The sequence below is a fragment of the Alligator mississippiensis genome, chromosome 1 (assembly GCF_030867095.1).
Source record: "Alligator mississippiensis isolate rAllMis1 chromosome 1, rAllMis1, whole genome shotgun sequence".
Taxonomy (NCBI): domain Eukaryota; kingdom Metazoa; phylum Chordata; order Crocodylia; family Alligatoridae; genus Alligator; species Alligator mississippiensis.
The window spans coordinates 302,724,144-302,749,921 of NC_081824.1; the positions used below are offsets into that span (position 1 = coordinate 302,724,144).

General features: G+C 39.4%; 1 protein-coding gene across 5 annotated transcripts; it reads left to right on the top strand.

The window, feature by feature from the left end:
- Positions 1-1,235: 1,235 nt before the first annotated feature.
- NDP (norrin cystine knot growth factor NDP) lies at positions 1,236-25,778 on the top strand. Of its 5 annotated transcripts, none has more exons than XM_019487229.2 (5): positions 1,236-1,700; positions 2,630-2,832; positions 14,119-14,179; positions 14,891-15,245; positions 23,089-25,778. In XM_019487229.2, the coding sequence occupies exons 4-5, from the start codon at positions 15,072-15,074 to the stop codon at positions 23,314-23,316; spliced, it is 402 nt and encodes a 133-aa protein (XP_019342774.1). In that variant the 5' UTR covers positions 1,236-1,700; positions 2,630-2,832; positions 14,119-14,179; positions 14,891-15,071; the 3' UTR covers positions 23,317-25,778. The 5 variants fall into 5 exon arrangements, with proteins under 5 accessions (XP_019342774.1, XP_019342773.1, XP_019342775.1 ...); XM_019487228.2 differs by having other exon boundaries at positions 2,699-2,832; XM_019487230.2 differs by lacking the exon at positions 2,630-2,832.

Here is a 25,778-nt window from a genome sequence, read left to right on the forward strand (position 1 = left end):
AAAGTTTATTCGCACAAGGTAAATGGCATGCAGGCAACTGGAAGAAAGACTAGATTCATATGGAGAAAAGACAAAAACCAGAAAAATAAAAAAGCTAGCCGAAACTCCAGTTCTGAGACTGAAGTTAATATGGCCAATGTATTTATCCTCCATCTGACTCCATAGTAAATCAAGCCAAAGAATGTGTTCTTTATTGTTTCCATGATACCTACTCATTGACAAGCCATTCCCCTTTTAGATTATTCTATTTTTAAGTCATAATTTCCATCTGTTCTTTGATCTTATACCACATAAGATATTTAGCTAATAACATCATCCGTCAAATAGCAACTTTCCTTTAGAACTGAAACACTATCAACCCAGGATTCAATCCATCTGGTGATCAGTGCCTCTTAACAGGTATGTCTTGTGAATGGCCACTTCTATATACAAGGTTATCAATTTATTTTTAATTATCCAGATAGCTTTGTTGTTACTTATGTTACACTTCTGCAGTCACTGGATTGATGTTTGGGTGATTACAATTCTGTGGCAAATGACTGAAACACATATCATACCTCAAGTATGCCTCAGTGGAAATACAGGAAACATTGTCATAGCTACTGTATTCTGTCTATCAGACAAATTCATGTGGCCCTTGTTGGTTCTTTTTTTTTTTTTTATAGATTTGGCTTTGTCTTCAACTTCTTTGGAAATTAATGATTATTATGCATGTCACAGATAATATCTAAACAAATTAATTAATTAAAAAGTCTGAACTTTAAAAGCTGATACTCTTTAGAAAAGATGAATAAAGTGAAAGAAGAAATTTGTAAATATCTGCTTGAATTTTTAACCACAAATATTGACAATGTTTGTATTCCTTGTATGAAACATGTCAGAGCTGCAGGGAAGATTAACTGCAAAAACTGTATCTGTGCACTATGTAGGAAATGTTTGCTGACTCTTCCAATCACGAAACAGAAGAAATACCATATGACTTGTTTGATGACTTGTAATAAAGTGACATAGCTTGAAGTTGGAATATCTGGAAGGGACCTATAGAGTAAAAAGTCCTCAAAGTTATTTAACAGAAAAAAAAAAAAGAATAATAAACAAGCCCAAGGAAACTGCAGTTGCCTTATGGCTATTTTCCAAGCACAGAGGTAATTTTTTTTCAAATACATTATTAGTTGCAAATTATTCACTCAACACAAGGATCTTACATCTCATGCTGACTGTGTTGTCTTACACACAGAACATCGGAGGAGGGAATTCCATTCAGAATATTTACTTCACTGCCTTTTATGGCATGACAATATATCTCCGGATTTAAAAGAAAAAAGTACATTTACTTCTATTTCCCGGATCTCCAATAATAAAAAGTCCCTGCAGAGGGGAGCTTGGCTGGTGGTGTTTAGTGATTTCTCAGATAACAAGAGCTTCACATTTCTGTGGAATTCCCATTTGCCAGTGAGCTGCTGCTGCCGCTAGCCTGATTGATATATGACTGCAATGGCACTTTTCCATTTGACATTCTCTCTCCCTCTCTCGCACTCTCTCTCTCTCTTAAACAACAGCCCTAACTTTTGTGTGTTGCAAATATAAAAGGCAAGCCATGTGACAGAGGACAGAAGAACAAAAGCATTTGGAAGTAACAGGACCTCTTTTTAGCTCTCCGAAGAGTGTAAGGGAAGGAAGGAGCAGCACATTTCCCAAAGGTAAGCATAAGAGCTTTCACCAGATTTCAGCATACTCCAGATATACTTAAACTGAGCATTTACTCTCTTCATCTGACACACACACATTCTTCATCTATCATATTTAAAGTTAAAGTGTATTCACTTAAAATACACTTCAGTTCTACTGCCTGCATCTTCCTATCATCATTATTTCTTTGCTTATGTGTCTGTATGAGGATGCATATGAAAGCACCAGAAAGGAAACAGGTAACATATACTCTGGTTCTGAATAAAATAGTGAAGTACTTTTCTTTTGGGAATGTGCTGGGCTTCTGTCTGTGACTTGGCACTGCTACTCAGTTGTAAGAATTTGGGGTGAATGGAAGCACTGGATTCTGTCCTGAATTCACAGAAAGAACTATAGTATCTCCAGCACTGTCTTTGTCCTATTACAATAAGGCTCTATGAAAACAGGCAAGCCTGCTCGTTTAAAATGGAACTGTTTACTTTTATTACTACTTATGTATGCTGATCTCTTGCCAGTCATCTGCTGGAGTGCTTGGAATAATTTGAAACAATAGGCAATATTTATTTCTAGCTTTGTGTGTCATGCTTTGCAGCGGCACTTTTAATTTGCACATTATTATTTGTTGAAACTTCTGGGAAGCTTTACCAGGGACTGAACCAAACTAGTTATGGATTAGAATGGATTTAATGTATGTCTTTGATTGGCTAAAAACTCTGAGGAAACCCACAGTGTTTGTCTTGGCCGTAGCATTGAGGGGTATATTTAGCACTCAGCTTACCCCCACAGCACAACAAACAATGTGATGTGGATATGCGGTCAGTAGATCAAACTGGAGGATGCTCAGGCAGGGCACTGCTTTCTTCTGCAATCTGCAAGACCCCAAAACATTTGCAGAAGATCGTAAGGAATCTTTCAATCCCCTGAAATCATTGTTTTCCAGGATAACATTTCACTTTAAAAGGAGCATCTCTGCAAGAGACATGAACATAACTGTTTTTTATGTGTGTAGAACAAAAGAAGAGTATGACTGTGAACTGAATGATAATGTATCAGAGTACAGTATAACTGGAATTCATTGTAATGGATAAAACCTCATAAGAACTTAATTAAAGAAGACAGAACCATGTATCTACTGAGATTCAGGTGAGTCATTCCTGTAAAAGCTAAAATGTGTTGCTTAAATAGCAATAATAAAAAACAGAAGGATAGTTGAAAACATATCATCTCAATCTAATTTAAAATGTATTAATGAAATGATCTAGTATCGATGTAGCAGCTCAGCAGAGAAAGAGTGAGTGCAAAAACATTTTACTTTTTAATTTTTAAAAATTTTCAAATCAACAGTCCGGCACTTACTGCTTGGGACTAGGAGTCAGAAGTCTAATAGTCATTCTAAAGTTTATTTAAACAACTACCACAGTTTTCTTTTCTTTAAAAAATAGCCTAAGAGTCAGTACTTATTATTTCTACCTCACAGGGATACCATGAAGGTTAATTTGCTGATGTTTGTACTGCTCTTTGAAGACAAAAATTGCAATAAAAATGCTAAGTGTTATCAGTAATTTTGTATAACTTCATAACACAACCTGTCATAATGGGAGCATGGAAGGGACACCAGGTACTAGAACTGAAAGGAACAATCAAAGTGATCATTTAAAATTGCAGTGATTATACTTCTCTTCATACCAGTGCTGTGTTTTAAAATGATTTCCTAGTGAAAGCAGCCCAGATGGTTGGTAGAGTTACTACATGTGGGTATAACAGGCATGATTCTGTTATCTGTCCCAACTTAAAAGAACATCTTGTTTTCACAGGATCTCATTTTTTTCTTGTGAATTGTTAGCAGTACTCACTTTTGCACAGATAGTGAGATCTTATTCATGCTAGCGAGCAGTTATGTACATGAGTAACTCCATGGCTTACCAGTTTGAATCAGAACTTTGCAATTTAAACTCAAATGACATAAAAGTTGACCTCCTCCTGCTGGAATTATGAAATCTTATTTCCGGTATAACTATCTTACTAAGGCATGTTCAGACTATTTAATTTTAAAACATAAAGGGGATAAAACAGGTATTTGTTGTTTTAAGTTTACCTTGTCAAAATGTATTTTTATTAGAATTAAAACATTTATCAGTGGACTTTGGCCAGATATTCTTATTATGGAATCATTATTTAAGCCATTGCCTGTCAGTCCTACATCTTTAGATGCAATTTTTTACACCACCTATTTTTAAACAGATGCATGTATGTAGATTACCCATGCCTGATGAGCAGACAAGCTTGGTTGGTCTGCGTACTGTTTATAGCAGTGGTATGTCATGCAGCTATCTAAGCATGGGCAATTTGCACAATAGCAGTTGGCCTAACCTAGACAGTCCCAGATGTGCCAGAGGGGCTTTAAAACCTGTTTATCCTCACTTGCTTTGATTGCTGAGATGGTAACAGCATTCCCCTAAATGGGAGAGATTTGTGGCACCTTCTCTGAGGCTGTCATCAGTGATCCTCCATGAATCATTTGACAAGGAGAGCTTATGTAGTCAACTTCATTCACTACATCCCCTGGGTCCAACCATATTACTTCTCTCATCAGTCTGCTCTTCAGATGACCAGGAAGTGAGAAGGTTATTCCTAGATCTAGACAACCCTGACAAAATCCTGCCAGATTGGGCTGATGTCAAGCCACCAAGACATCTTCTTATCCAAATATTATAGCAGATTTTAAAAATGAAAAGCAAAACTAACTTTGTTAAAAATCCCCACACCTCTCAGACTCTACACTTCACCTCAGGAGATAATTAGATCTATTGGTTTCAGGAACATAGGAACTGCTGCATTGGCAAGGACTGCTGGCCCATTTAATTGAGTGCTCTGTCTTCATCAGGAGCTCGAGGAAGCCACTTCAAGGAGAGATACCAAAATCCCTCTAATAGACTGTTATCAAATAACCTATGTACCAGAAAATGTATCCCTATGCCACTGACTTAAAAAGTTGGCATATGCCCTGAAGCATGAGGGTTTCTAATCTTTCTCCAAACTTTTCCAAAAATGCCTTTGTTGTAACTCTAGAGGTTCACATCCTTCAGACAGAAAAAATCTAATCCTTTCTTGAAGCCTCAATGCTATTCTGTGGAACTGAGTAGTAGAGCTATTGTTCATTATGTAAAAGTATGTGTCCTTTCATCGATTTTAAATTTGCTGCCTTTCAGTTTCATTGACTATCTCTTTGTTCTCCTATCTCAAAAGAAGGTGAATAGCAGTGCCTAATTCATCTTCTCCTTACCATTTGTGATTTCATATAACTCTTGATGGCTTTCCACTGAATGCTTGTTGCATTGTAACTCAAGTTAATTCCAGGATACATGCTTAGCTGCAGTCAAATTAGCTCATTGCCATGACTCCCTGTGGGCAAGCAGCATATTTTAATTTCCCACAATTCTGTACATGCATATGAAGAGATGCTGTTGCCTGGCCTGATGATGATCAGCTGTTATTTCCTTTTTATATGTGTCAGTGTGGAACATATTAAAGTTTCTCAGTAATGGAATGTTTGGAATCCCTCTGATGCCCCACCTCTAACTTAGCAGAACAATAAAAGCAAGGTTGGAGTAAGCCTTTGAGCAGCTGGTAGTCTATATATTCTTTCTTTTTTCATGTAATCTAATTCAGAATAGAATTGGGGTAGCACTGGCAGTGCCACTTCCAAACACCATCCGCTTTCATCCTATTTACTAGGATCAAGTGCAGGGCATATCCGACTAAAGACCCTTTATATTAAAGGGAACATAGTCTTTCCTCTGGTAACACACTGATTGTCTACATTGTTGGGTACATTGTTATAGGGGAAACACAGCTACTAAGAATTCCACTATATGAAGATTATATCAAGATTCTTCATGTTCATGTTTTGTTTCTGCTGATGAGATTTTCATGCTTATTATGACTGAGCTGTAAACTATGACAAATATGGCAATGTAGAAGGCAGCACTGGTTATGTTGCCCTTTAAGATATATGAGTAAGATTGGAGGCACTGCCTGGGCTCTGGTTTGGCAAAGGTTAAGCATGGCATGACATTGACACTCACATGACTGTTATGGCATGTACAGAGGTGTGGGAGTGTTGAGCTAAATGGGACCCAAGAGTGTGGTGCCCCTTGTTAAAATACCTGAGTTGCTCTCATCGGCCAAATTTTGACATCCTTTATCACTGTTTGTTCCTTTGGGCAAGCTCTTAGAGATGCTAATGTGAGGTCTGCCAAAGTATAAGCTTAATTAAGAAGCACAGGATTTGGTGTGATGATCCCCTGCTGAAACCACTGGAAGGGATATATTTGCTGAATAAGAATCAGTAGAAAATCATGATTACCTTTTTGTTCCTGCACCTGCCAGTTCTTTGGGAACTTAAATAAAACCAGACCTCAGTTACTAGTCCAAGATCATAACAACTAACATGGAATCAAAAAGCGCCTACTTGTTGGTAACATACTCCAACATAGACAGTACACATATGCTCTAATGCATGTCCCTTGCAGCTCCAGGCTCCAACGTGACTTTGAATCTGGTCAAAAGTCTTTTTTTCATTATTTGTGTTAGGCTAAAGCAAAGGCAAACCCAACCCAAGATCAACATTTGAATGTGGGTATTGCCCTCAAAGAGCAGATACCTCTCCTGTTTCTTGCATAGTGTGATACCTAGTGAAGGTTTAGAATTCCCAGTCAGAAAATTTCAGCTTTGCCCATTATGTTTCACACCCGGATGTACGGCTGTTCAGATCCTCTGTACTAAAAGGCATGAAAATATATTCTTCCCTTGTCTTTTGCTAAACTCTTCATTAAGCTGCCTGAAATTCAATTAAGAAAAAAACAGGCTAGAGAGAGAACACAAATTTAGTATATCTCCATTAATGTTACTTAAGGCTTCATCACAAAGCTCTACAAGCTCCTGGGCTCTAATGCGAGTTATTCTATACAAGTCACTAGAGGATCTATTTAAAGACTCCTGGCAGCATGAAAGAGAAAGGGTAAAAATACAACAACTCCTTTGTCTACCGATGGTTTTCTTTGGGAGTATATTAAAAACCTTCCCATATTTCTGTCTGTCCCTGTCTACTGGCAGAGTGCCAGCTAATAGTACCTACAACTGGTTTTCATTTCAAGATTGCAGCCATGAAGCACTGTATCTTTTTCTTCCAGCAGTTAAAGGATGGGAAGTATTCTTGCAAATTTAGAAGTGATGAGCAACTAGCTCAAGAGCTATTGCCAGAGGTTTGCCCTACTTTGGGCACTAGGCCTCAATTTGGTAAACAAGTGGACTTTGCCTTATGCAGTTAATCCCAGTAAACTCAATGGGACTGATCACATGAACAATCACATATATTTGCAGCACTGGACCTTTGTATTATATTTTTTGTAAACACTGTTCAATGGGTTTTTTTCTCAGTCCTAATGTATGGCAGCCTTGCCATAGTGCTCTTGTGGGCACTGATATTTTGTTACTACAAAATTAGAAGAGGCACTGATTTGGAAACTGAAATGCATTTGGGTTTCTTTACATTATTGCCGCGGCATTTGTAGTTTCTGAATTTTCAAGTTTCTTAAATCTTGATGATAGCCATCACATCTTCCCATTTTTAAAGCACAGCATTCTATACTTGCTGTTTGGTAGGATGAAAAATACGATACTCTCTGAGTACTGCAAGAAGATGAGCTTTCCTTCTTTAGAGGAGAAGATCTACAGATTTAAATCTCTTTATTTAACCTGTTTCCCTTTCTCCTGCCCCTATTTTTTACCTTATACTATTATTTTTCTGACACTTGCTTATAAGTATCAAGAATCAAGTTCTCTGGGTATGCCTATGCCATAGTGGCAACACGTCCTAGCAGGGGTATACCTAGGGCGTTGGCAGATGTTGAACTAAAGGTGCCATGGAATCTGATGCACAAGTGTGGGCTGGGGACCAGATCCCCATTGGTCCATACTGTTGTACAGGGGGAACCTGGGATCATAATCCTGGGCTTCCCCTGTACTGGCAAGTAGGAAGCCAGTCAGCTTAGCCCTGCTCCCAGCCTCAGGTGCATATAGGAGTCAAGGTCTCTGATGTGCCTCTGCAGCTGGGACCACTGATCAGCTGACTGCTGCTTCCAGCCTCAGGGGCAGACCAGAGACCTTGACTGCAATGCCCCTACAAGGCCTGATGAGCTGATGCCTGGCCACATGTGCAGTTTAAGGCACAACAGGAACCAGCCAAAAAATTATTACACATATTTGGTGTAGTATCTTTGGAGATTATTCTTTGTTTTATCACTCAATTAATTGCATTAAGAAGTGTCTGGGATACTGCTTAAGACATGTTTAACTGGTTAATTATATCCTAAGTGTGATGTCTGCCAGGGGCCCTAGAAATATGGAGACAGATTTTCAAATAGCCCAAAAGGCTTTCATGTACCTATCATTTAAATCACTCCAAACCAGAGGGCTTAAAAAATCAAATGTGCAGTTGTTCTTTAATTCAGTTGCTGAATCTTATCATGCTTGATCTGATTCTCATTTATACAGAGGTTTCTAAAAGTGAGATTCTTAAATTATTTACACCCTCCGGGAGAACAGTGCTGAACTGGTCTTAATGCAATTGAAAATCAGCTCCACCAACTCGTATACAGTGGGTGAATCTTGGCTCCATTACAATAAATGGCAAAGCTCCCATTGACGTCAGCAGGGCCAGGACTTTACCCAATGTTTATACTGATTACCATATGTCAGTGTGGGACCCAATTCTCCGCTGATATAATGTGTATCAGCCTCTTGAAACTAATGTGCTGGTTTACAGGTGAGGGTCTAACTTAAAATGTTTAATCCAGTGTTTCAAGTAGAGGAAACATCTATTTAAACTGTTAACAGGAATATTTTAGGAATAACTTACTTCCACTATAGTCACTTGTTTCTCTCTGGATATCACACAGCTACCTTATGATTTCATCAGGCCTTTACAAATTTGACTGCACAGATTTTGAAGGAACTTTTAGGATCATATGACTGGACCTCTAGTTCATTGGCAGAACAGAAATTTCAGACACTAACATAACCAAATGGAAAGACAATATCATTTAGTGGCTGAACTAAAAGTAGCCACTGGGTCACTGAAGGATGGAGCCTTGTTGATTTCACTGAGAACTGGACTGGGCACAATATAGATTCATAGACTAGTATTTTTAAAGTATTCTAAAGGATTTTTAAAGTATTTTTTTAAGTAGTCTAGTTTTAAAGTATACAGGCATCTGCATGGAAACACACTTGTATAATTATGTCCATCCTCTTTGGATACTTGCTGAAAGAAGCAAAGATCTGCTGCTGCTTTGTCGTTCTGACATGGGAAGGTTCAGTATGCAGCAGGACCATAGTGGGGGCTTGTTCCAGAGGGCTTGTCTATAGCAAGCCTATGTTAGGTCTTGCAGAGGATGGGACTGAGCACTTACTACCCACCTGAGCTTGCTCACCCATTTCAGAAATAGAAGTTCACCCATGAGACTACTCTGGAATTGTCTCCAGCACCTGCTTTCAGATCCATTGAATACTGAGGGTTCAAGAGTAGGCAAGGGGGATAAGCCCAAAGCAGCCTTGTGGGCAAATGTATGGCTTTGGATCATGTCAGTGGAATGAGATGTGTGGAATGTGCTCATTCCCACCCTCCTCATTACCCATTGCTATCATGATATAGACAGGTCCAGAGAAGCTGTAAACAGGAGCTCTGAAAAGAACTGAGTCCATGGTTCCTCACTGTGTGGAGAATAGTAGAGGTGCCTGCTCTGCAGGTCCATCACCTGTGTAAAAGCACTAACCATTTTTTCCTGCTTATAGGAATGTAGTGAGCTACTACTTCCCTTCTGCTGGATTGGAAGGGAATTCCATCCCTCCGGTTTCTGAACATTGATGGTCATGTCTACATGGCAGCCAGGCTTACCGGGGCTCACAGTAGCACACTCACTGCTTTAGGGCTAGTGAGTGACACTGCCAATGACTCCTCCCCAGTCCCAATCAGCCTGCCCTTGGTAAGGCAAGTACCCAGCTACACAGTTTACATGTTAGAGGGCACTGTAGCCAGGCCCAGTAAATGTATTGTGTAGAGACGGCTCATGGCTCACTAACCCAAATGAATTTAGTTGTCATTTTCACAGGAATGGCAAATTTTACCTAAAGGACGGAATAATATAGTTTATTCTACTTGATAATATAGTTTAACAGGCATCTCATTGCAATAATATAGCAAGGAATAACTTATAGTTGAGAATGAATAAACATTTCCATTCTAACCCAGATTTGAGTAGCTTCCCAAAACTTTAATCGCTTTGGTCTAAACTTTTTAAGGCTTGGTAAACTTGCCCAAGCATCTTTTAAAATAGTCACGTCAGCATTTTGGAGAACAAGCACAGTGAGCCATATATTATTTTGTCATAAGAATTTTGTGACACATTTTTACAGCTGCAATGTTGTAAGGCTGAGCAGTGTTGTGTCTTTTCCTGTTTACATAATAAAGACAAAATGAAGGAACCACATGGGAAGGGTGGGATCCAAATAATCATGTTTACTAAATATACACAACATGCAAGGCAGAGCTATATATTTATACACTGCTTCTCTGGCTGGGTTTTGGCAGCTTTTAAAACATAGAACACATTGAATGAACTGAATTGCACCTACCTTTGGCAGGAAGTTTTCTCAAGCTTTTAAAATACACACTTAAAAAAGCCAAGCGGTACATATGTGCATGACTAATTTAGCTGTACAATGGAAAACTCTCCTGAACTACCCAATAAATGAGTCCTTGCCTCATTCCCTTCACATCTTGCAGGATAAAAGCTGTGCAACTCCTACAGATTCCCAGAGGATTACTCAGTCTTGTGCACTTTCCAATTATACAGAAGAAAGGATATTCTCTTCTAGATCTCATAAAATCATGCCATCTTGCCAAAGAATCCCAAATCATAGCAAGGGCATTCATTTAGGGTTCTAGTCCTTGCTCCCAGAGTTATTTCTGGGTTTTGTCCAATGACCTTCTAACATAAAACACATAAACACTCCTGGGAGTAGGGGCATGATCCCAGAACTTTATTTTTCCCAGGAGTCACTTTCTTCACAGAGCTACCAAGGTGTTCTCCTTTTTGCTTGTTCTCTTTCTGGCCCCATAGCTCATGCAGTTTTTTGGCAGCTGCCCAATGTCTCAGCTTCAATAAGAGAGGGGGAAGGGTGCTATGACTCAGCCTGTTTTATAACTCAACAGTTGCGGCACTCTCCTGAGAAGTAAGAGATATAGGTGTGAGTCTCCCCAGGCTGAGGAAGGCCATGAACCTAGGTCTTCTGTGTGGGTGAGCACCACATAGAAGACCTAGGACCAAATAAGACAGACACCCTAGCACCATCTTTGAGATAAACTTAGTGCTCTCAGTGGGTGCATCTACATGTGATGCTATGTCGTCGTAGCAATGCACTATGGTGATGTAGCATCCACAGGCGTCTACATTTGACCAGCAGCTACTTGCAGTAGCGATGCACTCCTCTGGTATAGTACACCGCTATGGCAAAATAGCTGCTAAAAATAACTGTGTTTTACTCGTACAGCACAGTACAGGCTATTTTTGTGCCATAATTTAGTATTTCCAAAGGATCACACTTCCTTTGGAAGTACCACATCTTGCACAGTAACAACATCACCATAGTGACATGTGTAGATGTGCCCAGTGTAAATTAGGCATGCTCCAAGCATTTAACTTTAATAGAATTTTTGCCATGTGACAATTTTGTTGTGTCACCCCCCCCCCCCCCCCAAATTTTCTGATTAGGAGAAGTGAAACATCAACATTTCATTATGGACAATATGTTGAAGGGAATGCACTTTTTTTTTTTTTTGTGGGAAGTCAGTTTCAAATAGAATACATCTTTTTAGAATGTGAGTTGCAATGAAAAAAAACATTTTATGTGTTGAATCAATTTGATGTTTCTGAACCGAATCTTTTTCAGAATGTTTTATGTAAGATTTTTAATGTTTTGATTTTTCATTTTGATCTGGAATAGAAAGTAATTTCTAAATGCCTATATGTTCTATTCAGACAAAATCCATTTTCCAAACAGCTCATGTGTGTCTGTTCAGGTGTCTTCATAAACTAGCAAGTTGAGTTTGAACCTAGAGGTACCATGATTGCACACACACATGAAGTCATGGTAATTGCATGTATAAATAACTTCTTATTTATCTGTGCATTTGCATACATATATACAAAAATATATGCATACACACATTAGAAAAGTGTGCGTGCAACTGCATAGATAAATAAGAAGTTGTTTATATGTGCAATTACCACAATTGTGTGTGCAGTCATTGTACTTCTACATTTAAATTTAGTTTGCCACTTTATGTGCAGACAACTGAACACACATTTTTGAAAATGTAGTCTATGTTTTTATCAAAGATCTCTCTCACTTAATAAAATGCAAGATTTTTATTCTGTCCTTTTGTCTCATTGGAGATGTATTGCCAAGACCCCCCATAAGTTAGTCTCTTCCCTCTTCCCATTCTTACAGCATGTCTACGACACTTTCAGATCAGACTAGCAAACACTGCTGTGACGCATGCTCATCCATTGCACATGCCTTGTACTCCAAAACATGTAAAGTAACTGTCTGAGAGCAGCACATGCTAGCACAGTCTTTTCTCAGTATAATGACCTTACAGTGTTAGAACCTGAGAAGCCATGTTACCTTTTCATGGATTCCATGGTATACTTATGGGTACAGGAAATGAGAGGCAAATCTATTTCGCCTGTCCAACCTTGTTTCTTTATATGACACTAGTTTACAATGAGAGGCAATTTCATTAATCAGACTCTATGTCCTCCATTTCTTAAAAATTACTTAAAAATAAGATGAAAGCAAGCCAAAACTTCGGAATGCACCTAGCTCTATTCATTTCAACCAGTATACCAGGCAAATGTATTTGAAGATACAAGAATCCAGATTTTAGAGGGGACATATATGTTGAGAGACATAAAACAGAAACTGAGAATCTCTAAGCACATAATTACTGGGGCTATGAACTGGAGCTTGTGTTAGAGAGAAATGTATTTTGAAAAAGGGGGAATTTCTGGGTGGGTAATACTAATTAATTATGTCAGAGCGAGACTGACAAGAGTGCTCAATTGGTTAGATATTTTATAAAGGAGAGATGAGCTGGAAGGAAAAAGACAGAGCTATAGCTATTAACTAACAATATTTTATATAGCTAATAACTAACAATCCTAATATTGACAGAGATCAGCTTGATTTCTTTGGGTGGAGAATTTCTGTCATAGCCTGATAAATTGTAGAAGACTATTTCATTGACACCACTAGGAGAGTTCATAACTAGATCTGAGTTCCTAAATACCTCAGGTTTTTTTAAATGTTTACCTTTTAGGTACAATACCTCCTTTTCAATATAATTTCTCTATAGCTGAAAAAATTTGTTTGGGAAACATATCAAGGCAATAGCCCAAATCAAGGAAGGGTTTACCATCTGTAACATACAAGTTAACATTTTCTTTCCCTGTTAGCAAGTAAATGGTACTCTGAAACTCGAGAAGCATTATTTACTTACCTCTAATACAAAAATAATATGACTACTATTTTTTACATTAAGAATTACATTTCCTCCAATGCAAAAACTTCTTAATATCAAGATTCTGCCTAAAAAATGTTTAGTCCAAACTTGTATTAACTGAGGAAGAGCTTACCGCTCATCTATACTTTCCTTTTTGTCTTACCAAAGTGTGAGAGCAAGGTACAAGGCTAGATACAAACCACTGGGTTATGGCATTCTGAGGCCTCTTCGCTGTATTCCACATTAGAGATGAAAGCAGTCTGTATAAAATATTGCCACCAAGGCAGAAGACATCAACGAAGGGAGCTTATGTTAGTCCATAAAACTGTGCATCATCTTATTAAATAAGCATCAACTTTGTTTGTATTAAATATATGTTATCATAAGTTTGCTATGCACGTTCAGCAAGTTAATCTACTTTTCAACCATGCTTAACACATTACTTTGCCTTCTAAAGTTATGTTTAGGCCAGTAATTTACAGTTCCCTCAAACTGCATCTGTTAGTAGTGAATATAAGATTACACATGGCTAGTTTAAGGCCATGTATCTTCATAACAGAGCTATCAAGGGATTGTGATAAAGACATTTAGGGAAGTGCGGGACTTTCCTTGTTGGAGCAGAGCTCCATGTGTGATGGCTGCTTGGTGTTCTTTCATCCTTGGGACCCCTCGCAGTTTCTAACGTGCACCTGAAATCCAGATGACTAATGTGGCAATCTGTGTGACTTCATCTGCAAATTTGTACTTCCAGTGGCTAACTGGGATGTACTTGCATATTATGGTATATAATGTATTTTTTTCAGGTCCTGCCCTTTCATTAATGATGGAGAGAAGGAAATTCAGGAAGTGCAAGCTGATGAGCAGGTGTGTCAAAATTGTCATTGTAAACCTTTCTGTGGGTGACTGGTATTCAAGAAAGTGAGGTACTAAGAACACTAGTTGGAGATAAAATAAATGTAGATAGGTGCTCTGCAAATTTCCTTAGTGAGCACACTTCTAATGTACCTCACCTTGGCTTGCCCTTCCATTTGATTAACAGGCCTCTTCTGAGCAGAGGCTGTCATTCGTTCCAAACTGTGTGATGTCTTGGTGATAGAGATATACAACCACTAGAGACTGGGATGAGACCACCAAATCCATTCTCACTTGTTACCTGATCCAGAAATTCCATCTTTAATGAAAAAGATAGTTTATCCTAGTCCCTTGGAACATGCCTTTCAGTATTTTAAGTGAATATGCAATTCTTTTAATTTGCAGACATCCTCAGATGCGCTACAAATCATCAATGTTGAAGTGTACCCGCTGGAGATATTATCAAGTAAAAAACACTGGCATCACAGCACATGCAACATTAAAAAAATCTTCATTATTAGAATGATAGAGCAGTGCTTAAAGTAACGAGGCCTTGACCTCCTCTTTCCTAATCCCATATACTGTACCTACTGTGGGAATGATGTTCACTCAGTGAGTGTATTTTGGCTAAGACAAATCCTAAGAGCCTTGTTATTATTTATGTCTGTTTTTCTCAAGAGCTCTTTTTGGTCAGGATTGTAATTTATATTGTTTTTATTCCAGCTATGGAAGAGAGTCTGTGATGGATTACAACTTCAGCAAACTCTAACTCAAAAAGAACAATGACAACCAAGAGATTTAAACCAGATTTTTCAATGTACTTCAAAGGAGCTGGATCTTGTTGTTTGGAGGTTTTTTAATACTTTAACTCCCTCTGCTGTTATTACTGAGAAGTTCTTCAACAATGGGAAATCATGTACTGGCAGCTTCCATTTCCATGTTATCCCTTCTGGCAATAATGGGAGATACAGACAGTAAAACAGACAGTTCATTCATGATTGACTCTGACCCAGGTCGCTGTATGAGGCACCATTATGTCGATTCGATCAGTCATCCATTGTACAAGTGCAGCTCTAAGGTATGTGCCAGTTAAAACCACTGGGGCTGGGACATTGTTACCAAGCATGTGTGTGAAACAAACTGTTCTGCTTATTTGCCACTATATCACATTATTGCTAGCAAATGTAACTAGGTTATAACTCACTCAAAGTTGGATGCTTTCTCATTTGCATAAGAAATTTATTCACTATAATTAAATAAATAACTTTAAATGGAGCAATGTTGAGGATAAGCAGCTTGTACAATGCTTCTAAGACTGGAATTTCAGGTGTCTGATTAACTTTCTCCCTCAGTTTGTAGGCCATCTCTAGAAAATAATATTTGGAGCAGGGCAAGAAGAAATGTTGATATATGTGTGTCCATCCAGCCGGATTTGAACTGTTCCAAAAAAAATTCAAGCTATGGAGACTTGTGCTAGATTCCTGGATTTTGATCCAATCTATTACAGAGAAAAGGCTAGCTGTGAAGTTGAAATCATTCCAAATCCATAGAGCATACAACTGGAAATCCACTTCTTGTTTTGGATGACTCTCTTAATCTGGATCACATAAACATGTATACTTGCCTGCCCCATGTTTGGGGTGAAAACTTGTGCTGTGTAACAATAAGGAAAAAAAAATTCTGAAAAACTTTATTCAGACCCTCCCCTTCCCCCTCCCCCCACCCCACACACTAAAAAAAAAAAACCCAACAAAAAGCACCAAGATTAAGCCTGAATGAATAGGGAGAAATTTAGATGACACTTGGAACAGTTCTGGTAGCAGTAGCAAAGTCCTCTGCTTTTCTAGGTGAATTATCTCAGTATACTGAAAGAATTATGGATTAATATGACAGTACAGCGCTCACAGACAGTTACAGGAAAGGCAGTAAGGGGACATAAAAAATAAGCATCAGAGACTAACAGCTTCATCTTTCTGAGCACTACCACGGTCCTCTGTACTAGGAGCACTTGTGTGGGACAGTACACCGGGTTTTCTCTGTGCCTGGCTTCCTGGGTCAGTGGTAAGTCCAGAGAAGCAGGGTGGTGGAGCCCTTTTAGAAGTATATTTTCAATCCTAAAATTTTAACATAAAATGAGGGTTGGAGTGTTGTTGTTCCAGAAATTATGCCATGATGGTAACAGATGATGAGGAATGTCATGTAGATATGCCTAGTATGAGATAAAAACCCAGTCCTCTCAAATTGCAGACAAATTACTTTGGGTTGTTACTCGGTTATACCCCAGCTCTTCCTTGGGTGTTCTGGCATTACACTTCCACCTGCAGAAGAAAATCCAGTGGTTGAACATACATAATTTAAAGCTGCATCTGTTTATGAAACATTGGTTTTACTGCAGCTGGGCCCAGTGTGAGGGACAGCTGTGCATGCTGTGGTGTTCCAGTCCTCAAGATCAGAGGTGTCAAACTCAGCCCTGGCCACAAGCTGGAACGAACTTCCTGGGTAGGATCCATGGAGCCAGCAGCTGCAGTGGGTCTGGCATTGACAGAGCAGGTCTGGGATTGAGCAAGAGTATGAGTTGGGCATTGAGTGGCAGCGAGGGTAGTGGAGTGGGTGGCAGCACAGGTTGGGGAAGTGGGCGCCTGTGCAGGTAAGGGAGCAGGTTGCATCACTGATGGGGGAACAGCATGGGTCCGGGAGCAGGCAGCACCACGGGTCCAGGGCCCATAACTGCACAGCTGTCACTCGCCCCTCTGTTGCTGATGGCAATGTCCATCAGGGTCCCCGCATTCTGTGGCAGGGCATGGTTCAGTGGCCACACTCCTCAACTTCCAGTAGCCCACTGGACTACTGTGAGGCCAGATGGAATGGTTGTGTGGGCTGGATCCAGTCCATAGGCTGTGTGTTTGATACCCCTGCTCTAGCTGGATTGTCAGACTTGGTATACCATACAACTAGAGACCAGCACAATAGACACTCTAACACTAGGCCCTTCAGAATATAGTCCTCAGTGGGTTCCCATACACACTCACAAAACCAAACCAATAACAAAGGGTGGCTATACTAGGGCTGCCAGAAATACAAAGAGCAAGTACCATACTCATGTTGCTGCAAAGTACAAATAAAAGGTGATAAACAGAAGGGGCTCCAACCCTGCCCTTAAGGTCAATTTAATGTAGGGCTGTGTCATGTAAATTGGTAATCAATTCAACTTCAGACCTGAAAAATGGAAAGAACCTTGAAATTTCCTATAAAACTGTTTTTCAGTTCTTCAACCAGCTTTGCTACTTAAGATGTTAGGGTTCAAGGATATTGCTGATGGGTGAATGACATTGTATTCTATCCTGGAGATACTGTATGCTACTAGCGCAATATTGGATTCCCTTTTGCAGATTGGACTGAAAATGTATTTAAAGAAGTGCCTTATCAATATGTTGGTATGAAAAAATACATGTATATCTCTTACATATGCGCCAATCACCAAGTTTACCTATATCGCTTAGTTACCCTTTGTCTTGTTCCTTTGTAAAACTCACTGATAACCTGATAATTTGAGCCAGAGATTCTGATCCTAACTTTTCTGTGATGGATTTGTTCTCCTCCTCACCCACTTTTCCACATGGTTCTTCAGAGATTCTTCAAAGATCTTTCTTGATCTTTCTTATCGTTGCTACTGGCTTACAGAGCCACAAAATTGAAAGGGAAAATCTTTCTTAGGTATTCTCATCCAGTCTTGGTTGGTACTTGGTTATGTCCTTCAGTATGCTAATAAAAATGCTTTGCCTCTCCCTTAGAAAGTTTTTTTTTTTTTAATTTAGGCACTTTCACCAAATGCAATTTGATCAATCAAATCCCACTTACCAGATGTTTAGCATAGATTTCCAGAGGTGAAAAATCAATGCAGAGTACTGCAGTAACTTAATATTCTGTACAGTATGTAAAAAAGATACCACAGAGAGACAGAAAGGCATGCCTCTCTGAAAAACAGTGTTCTCCTTTGACAGAGAAAACATTTTTTTTCCTCCCATAATAAATTGAATTCCCTGATCAATCTGAGGTTTTATCTCATCTTTGTCATTAAGTCTTATTGGTCTCTAAAGCAACGTCTCTTCAATTTTCCAGGAAACAATGGTAGCATTTAAACGTGCACTTTAGTACACATTAGCCTATTTTAATGTACATTAAAGTGCCACTTAAATAGGCATTTTTACATGGGAGGCTTGGGGGGTTGATTTAATTAGAGAGCCACGCTAATTAAAAGTGCCCAAGTGTCATGTGTATCAGCGTCCCTGCCCTGGAAAAAGGCAGCGGGGTAATTTGAACTAAAGTACATTGAACAAGCTTTAGTTCAAAGTGCCCGCCGCCATTTTTCAGCACAGGGATGCTAATGCATGTGATGCTAGAGTCTGCTGCAGCACATTAATTTCTGTGCTCCGGCAGACTCAATTAATCAAGTCTGCTCCAATGTGCTGAATTTCCAAGGTGTCAGAGCAGTCTCCCTGCAGGTGTATAGGAGCCCTGTTGGGCACCTATACACCTGCAGGGAAACTGCTCTGATGTGCTTTAATTACAGTGCGCTAGAGCAGACTAGATTAATTGAGTCTGCTGGAGTGTGGTAATTACCAGCTCTAGCAGACTCCAGTGTCATGTTGCTCATTCAGTGAGCTATTGCTCATTCAATGAGCTTTAGTTCAAGCGACCCTGCTGCCATTTTTCAGCGTGGGATCACTGATACACATGACGCTCTGGGTGCTTTAATTATAGCAGCTCTTAGAGCCACTCTAATTAAAGCATCTCCTCCCCTCCCGCACACACGCGTGCGCGTGCACACACACACACTCCCAGAACACATCTGTGACACCCATTGTGAGATACTAGGAAAATGTGCATTAACCTGTCTTAATGCGCATTAACTAATGGAGGTACTAGATTTAATGTTCATTAACTAAAATGCACTTATGTGCCCAATGCTTCCTGAATTACAATATTACAATACTGACACTTATGGCACTTATTGGAGACCTGGGGGGAGGGGAGGGGGTGAACTCCAATTCACCCACCCCACCCTCCAGAGCCGGCTGGGGAACCCCTAAAACTAGCTCCCTTTCCTCCCTTCCATTCTGAAACAGGGTCAGTCTGGGAGAGAGGAGGGGCCATTACTAAAGGAAACTGGCTGCAGGCTCCTATACAACAGCTAGATTCCCCTGCTTCCTGAAACTAAGTGAACTTCTGTTTGTTCCAGGAGATTGTTGTAACTCAGGGCACTTCCTGCAAAGCATTCTGTTACAGCGTGGAGCTGCACTTCTGTCTGCACCCATGGTTGCTCAGTTGTTCCATTAACTGTACACAGGAACAATCCTAATCCTCTCCATTGTTCCTGTATAGCATTAGGAAAATAGTACTGTACTTCCGGGAATAGCATTACAATGTGACATGTACATGGTTTTGTGTGGAAAAGGAGGGGGGTTGGAAGCCTGGATATCAGGTTATAAAATACCCACATATTTTTACTATATATACACTTACTCTATTACTGTGCTATGCCATCATATCACTACTAATTGTTTAGGTGATAATCTCTATTGCACCATAGTATACGATGCAATAAACAGCTGCAGCAATTGATTAAATGGCAAAGCAAAGCTTTTGAAGTACATGCTATTTCCAGCTCATTTGCACACTTGCCAACATATACTGGTACTGTTCTGGATTTATGTAAAGAGGAGGTTAAGTTACGATGAAGAACTCAGGTTAGCCCAAATAACCTGAGTTCTTTGTGGGCCAACCTGAAAAACTCAGGTTGGCCCCCCACTACAGGAAAGATGTAGATAAATTGTAGAGATTCCAGCAGAGGACAACAACAATGTCGAGGGGGCTGGGGGACATGACTGATGAGGGCAGGCTGAGGAAATTGGGCTTATTTAGTCTAGAGAAGAGAAGAGTGAGAGGTGGTTTAACAGCAACCTTCAGTTACCTGAAGTGGGGCTTAAAAGAGGATGGAGCTAGACTGTTCTCAGTAGTGGCAAGAACAAGGAGCAATGGTCTCAAGCTGCAGCAGGGGAAGTTTAGGTTAGATATTAGGAAGAATTGTCTCACTAGGAGGGCAGTAAAACACTGGAACAGGTTACCCAGAGAGGTGGTGGAATCTCCATTCTTGGAGGTTTTCAAAACCTGGCTAGACAAAGCTTTGGCTGGGATGATCTAGGTGGGGATGGTCCTGCTTTGAGCAGGAGGTTGGACTAGATGACCTCCTGAGGTCCCCTCCAGCTCTAATTTTCTATGATTTCTAGTATATCTAAATGTTTAAAAGGCTATGTCAGGGTGAGATCATAGTATTTTCTCTTCCCCCAAATGTCTGTGATACCCATGTTACAGTGCCACTTGTAATTTTACATTGTCATCTGAAGTATAGGATACAAGAAAAAAACCCACTCAGCCTAGTTTTAGAGAATATTAAAAAATAATAAAATGTAGTAATTTCTAGGAGTATAAACCATGCACGGATACAAAACTAATTGTCTAAGCAAAATTGGCAATAACATAATCTACAAAGTTTGACACAATGTGTCTTTAAATCATTATGCTAAATGTACTATTGTAAACAATAATACAAATTAAATGTGGATTTATTGAAAAAAGAGTATTGATTATTTTTGTGAAAAAAGATATCGTTAACAAGAAATCTATGAATTGCTGATACTGACATGTCAAAACTTTCTTCCTTGTATTTGTATCACATAACATTTATTCTATCTCCCAGTCCCATTCCCCAATTCCATTGTTTAATGTTGCTTTTTTGCAAAACCTGCAAGTTTAGGCGTAGAAACGGGTGATATGTTTTTGGGGTAGAAATGAGTAAAGGTCACCAACCATTACAGTTATCCTTTACAAGACAATTCTTCATGCAGCCTATTTTGTAATTTTGCACTTGAAATATGTTGTATCAGCCTGAAAAACCTTTTCTGCAATAATAGTCTCGGTGGCATAGAAGAAGGGTAATATCAAATTTACACCTGGTTAGTTACTGCACAGACTCCTTACTGTGCAGTAACACTGTGTGTGTGGACTGACTTGGGACTAACTTTAGTCCCAAGTCAGACCACACACAGTATTAATATGCTTTAAGGACTGCTTTTAGACGCTGACCCTCAGCTTCCTGAAATTCAAGTCCTAAAGTCAAAACTGCCCAAGCAGGTCAAAACTTTTGTTTGGATAAGATGTAACATTTCTAGTTAATAGAGCAGGTTGTCATTACAGCTGGCTTTTGAGGACAACTATGAGAAATACACACTTTAGAAATACTATGGACAATCCTCATTCTCATATTTATAGACCACGTTTATGAAAAGATCTCCTTGAAAGTGTCTGCTTACAATCTGAACTCTGCTGAATTTGAAAGCTTATCAATGAGTTTTCCTAAAAGTTTTGAAGTCTTCCTGTGCCTTCACATCCTCCACTGGATGAGCCATGGGTAGACATGGACATGTGACATATTAGAAACAAATAAAGATGGAGATAAGCCATGTATATCCTTTCCAAAGAACCTGCTATACAGCAGTGGAGAGGAATCAAGAATCTGCTAGGACTTTGGCTAAACACAAAAGAAGCTGTATTTTAAAACCATGTTAGCTAACTTGAGTTAAATAATGGTGTTTGAAACATCCCTTCAAACCACATATATACATACAGGGAATATTGATTGTCTTTAAAGTTTCTACAGTGTTTTGCAGATATTAAATACTGTATCCGCCTGAGGTTTAAATGGGGGTTTCACACTAAATCAGCTAACTTAGGAGTTAGCTACCTATGCCATTTTTAAAAGCACCTTTTTGTCATCCAACAGCCCCCCAAGTGCCACATACATAAAGAAGCAGATAGAGGTGAAAGAACTCTGATTCTCATTCTAGATTTAAGCTTGCAGAAGAATGATATTTTAATTATGTTCACTGAAGATAGACAAGTCTTGTTTTGTCTTTGGAGCAAATGGAGAAAGTGCTAGCATATATGACTACTGCTGGGCAGCAAAGACTGTACAACATTTAACATTAGGAACCAGCCATGTAACATAAGTACAGTTAATTGAGTAGCTCTGGTATTTGTATGTGTATGTTAAGTGCTGATTCCTTAGCAGCATGTCACATTCACATTTATTTAGATAAAATTGAGAGGGAAGGCATTAGAGAGATGAAGTTCACGGAACTAATAAGAAATATTTCGTCTGATACTAATGCCAGAATCCTATGTTCAGTCACAGATCATGATGCAGACTACACACATAAACCATCTTGGTACAATGTGCAAAATGACTCATCAGTCAATTCCTGCATGGCAAAAAGAATAGCTGAAATATTGAGAATTTATTAACAGATGCATTATCCTTTTATCTGAGCAGACTGACCCCAAAGAGGAAATGTCAGTGATCTAATCTGCAGGCCTTGGTCTCCTTCTCCTCAGTTTAGGAAAGAAACAGATTTTTATTCTCACTACTCTCCATTAAACCCTTCATCAGTCATATTTTACAGTATAGTTTTTTTTTTCCTTTGTGCCAATCCAGTGATGCTGCATTCTCACAAACACCCACATCCAACTTTTTCTGGTACCAGAAGGTCAGGTTACTTAATATTTGACTGTCCAATGCCTACAAGAACTTTATCAAGGTCAGTTATTTCAATAGTTACTGAAAGAGAAAAATCCATCCATGTGCACTCAATATCACTCTTGTTGTTATAGCTAGTGTAAATCATCAGATGGGCCAAACTTGTTAGAAGATTTCTAGTCCTGTATGAGTTTCAAGCAGGACGAGAAGCCTTTTAACATTCCACCTCCCCACCAATCCTGATGGTAATAGTTATTGCACAGTAACTAATTGGGTGTAAATTTGATACCTGCAAGACATTTCCTAACTATTCTCTTTCATTTTGTAGATGGTGCTCCTGGCTCGCTGCGAGGGTCGTTGCAGTCAGACTTCACGCTCTGAGCCAATGGTCTCCTTCAGCACAGTCTTGAAGCAGCCTTTCCGTTCTACTTGTCACTGCTGCCGGCCCCAGACCTCCAAGCTGAAGGCAATGCGATTACGCTGCTCTGGTGGCATGCGGCTTACCGCCACCTACCGCTACATCCTCTCCTGCCACTGTGAAGAGTGCAACTCCTAGGGATGCACCCACTGCAGCAGGGAGAAGGGGACACTGATGTGTGGAAAGACAACCTTCACTAAGGTGTTCTTACGAGGACACTATTTCAGTGTTATAACTTCCAGGGCTAATCAAGCTAGAATGGTTTGGGAAACAAATAAATTCTCCTACTTGTCTGTGCTGGAACCCCAAGGATTTATTTTCAGGAGCCTTTCTTTTTCCTGGGAGGATATTTTAGGGGCATTTTTTCAGACTTCACCTTTCTTTTGCTCTAAGCACAGAGACCTGATTCTAATTTTCTGCCAGTGAACAATAAGGACAAAGAAAGAGAGCAGTGGGTGTCAGTATGATGGAGACACTGTTCTAGAAGAGCCCAGGAGGAGTATGGACCTCAATTACTATGCACACATCCTTATTCTATCATTTTATTCTCCATCTCTTACTTACATTTCTCTTCAAAATAAACTGTGCTGTTGATAAAGCCTATACATTACTGATCCAGCAAACAAGTGCTGGATAACATTGATGATGGTTTAGCTGAAGTTACAATAAATAATTGAAAAGTGAACTTGATATCTAATGTAGCATTGGGATTTTCCTGCCCTAGGCAGTTGAAATGAGTATTGCATCAAAACTCAATGGTTGAATGACTCTAACAGAGTAAAAGGTCATGTAGTTCATCCCTCTTTTCAGCTAGCATTGTAGGGTTTATTGTTACTCAAAGTGTGAATGTCACAACAGCCACTATATAAGTACTGGAAACAAATCACAGGTTTAAAATTAAAATTCAATACTTTTGAACTGAGTCTTTTCTTAGTCATGGTTGGCCTTATGTTACATAGAGCCCAGAGCTGTCAGGATAACAACAATCATACATAGTACTGACTTTCATTCCTAGATCTCAGAATATCACCAGCATGAGTAATGTATCACTAATCCCTCTTTTAAAAATAGGGAATCTGAGTTACAGGGAAATTAACTGACCTGTCCTCAGTCTCACTAAATCAATGTTGTGCATGCTACCTAGAGGACTGCTTCTCTCCAGTAAGAAGATTGGGTCAAAAATAGTCTTTCCTTCTAGGACCATTGCTGTAGAAGGACATAGGGCTAGCTTATGAGTGACTGCATGTGACAATAGAGTTTAAAAAACCAGAGACTCCAAACTACATATTGCTTTATTTATGCTTAGAGCCTGGCCCTGCTCTGAAACACACAGCTTTTGGATGGTCCGGTTGAACAACCAATAGTCAAAGCTGCCTATGACCTGGAAGCTGTATTAGCTGATATGAGCATTAATGCCTCTTACGGATGATCTAATCAATAAAGGAGTCACCCTGCTATAGAATACTTTTCAAAGCCGTTCCATATAGGAAAGTAATGGAGTCAAAGGAGAAATAGAGGGCTCACAGGAGCATCTCTCAGGGCACTGAATGCCAGGTTCAGTCCAGGTTGAGGCTCTCCCCTCTAACCACGTGGAATATTGTTTAAGTTCAATAGTTACTTCAATAGTATGCTGGAGTAAGTCTCCTGAACAGTGATGAACAGGAGAGGCAGTGGAGGAACAGGGGAGTGGGTAGACAAGCCCAACATTCATCTCAGCTACTGAGTGGTATCTAACGTATCTTGGAAAATTGTCATATGTAGGGACTAGGATTTTGATAGTGAGCTCATACAGTTTCCATTGAGCATGCTCAAGGAGTACCCAGGTTCTATTTATCTGATGTACAGGAGTAGATAAAGCAGCCTAAAACTTGGGAGGGAAGAATTATGTTGTATATAGACATTACTATAGGCAGCTAGGCAGAGTCAAAATCCTTTGTCAGAGTCAAAATCCTTTGTCACTTCCTCCCCCTGAGTAATATGGGGAATGAAAACAAGAAGGAAACATAGACAGTGCTCCTCAGCTGAATTCTGGAGCCGGATGTCACTTAGTCGAATAAAAAAACTAACTGGGTCAAATGCACGTATAAACCCTGGTTGGTGAGGGGCCCAACTGACTGAAAGGAATAGCTTCTGTCAGCAGGATAATGTCTTACCATTGTTGGCCAGTTCTAAATGAGAAAACTTCTGTGGACAAACAAGAAAGAGTGAATCAAATTGTTATAAGGTATAGAGCTCATATTAAAATGCCAGTGCCATGACTGAACAACTACAATGAGATCATTGGACATCATTCATTGTTTCATTCTGACTGTCATGCATTTCATGTCTGGTGAATGGTTTGAGCATGAGAGAGAGAGAAATGAGAGTATACTGAGCATTATCACTTCATTAATTTATACCAAAGAACATTTGTCTGTGCCTTTTTTATTAAGGTTCGAGTTGATATTCTAGAGGTCTCTTTTATCTAAAAGAAGATCATGTCCTCTATTGATTATACAGACAATTCTCTTAACTATTTAAACATTAATCATCGGAAGTATAAGGGTTGCCCGTAAAAACTTTCTGGTGTTACTTTCAATAAATTAATATCATCGTGTCAA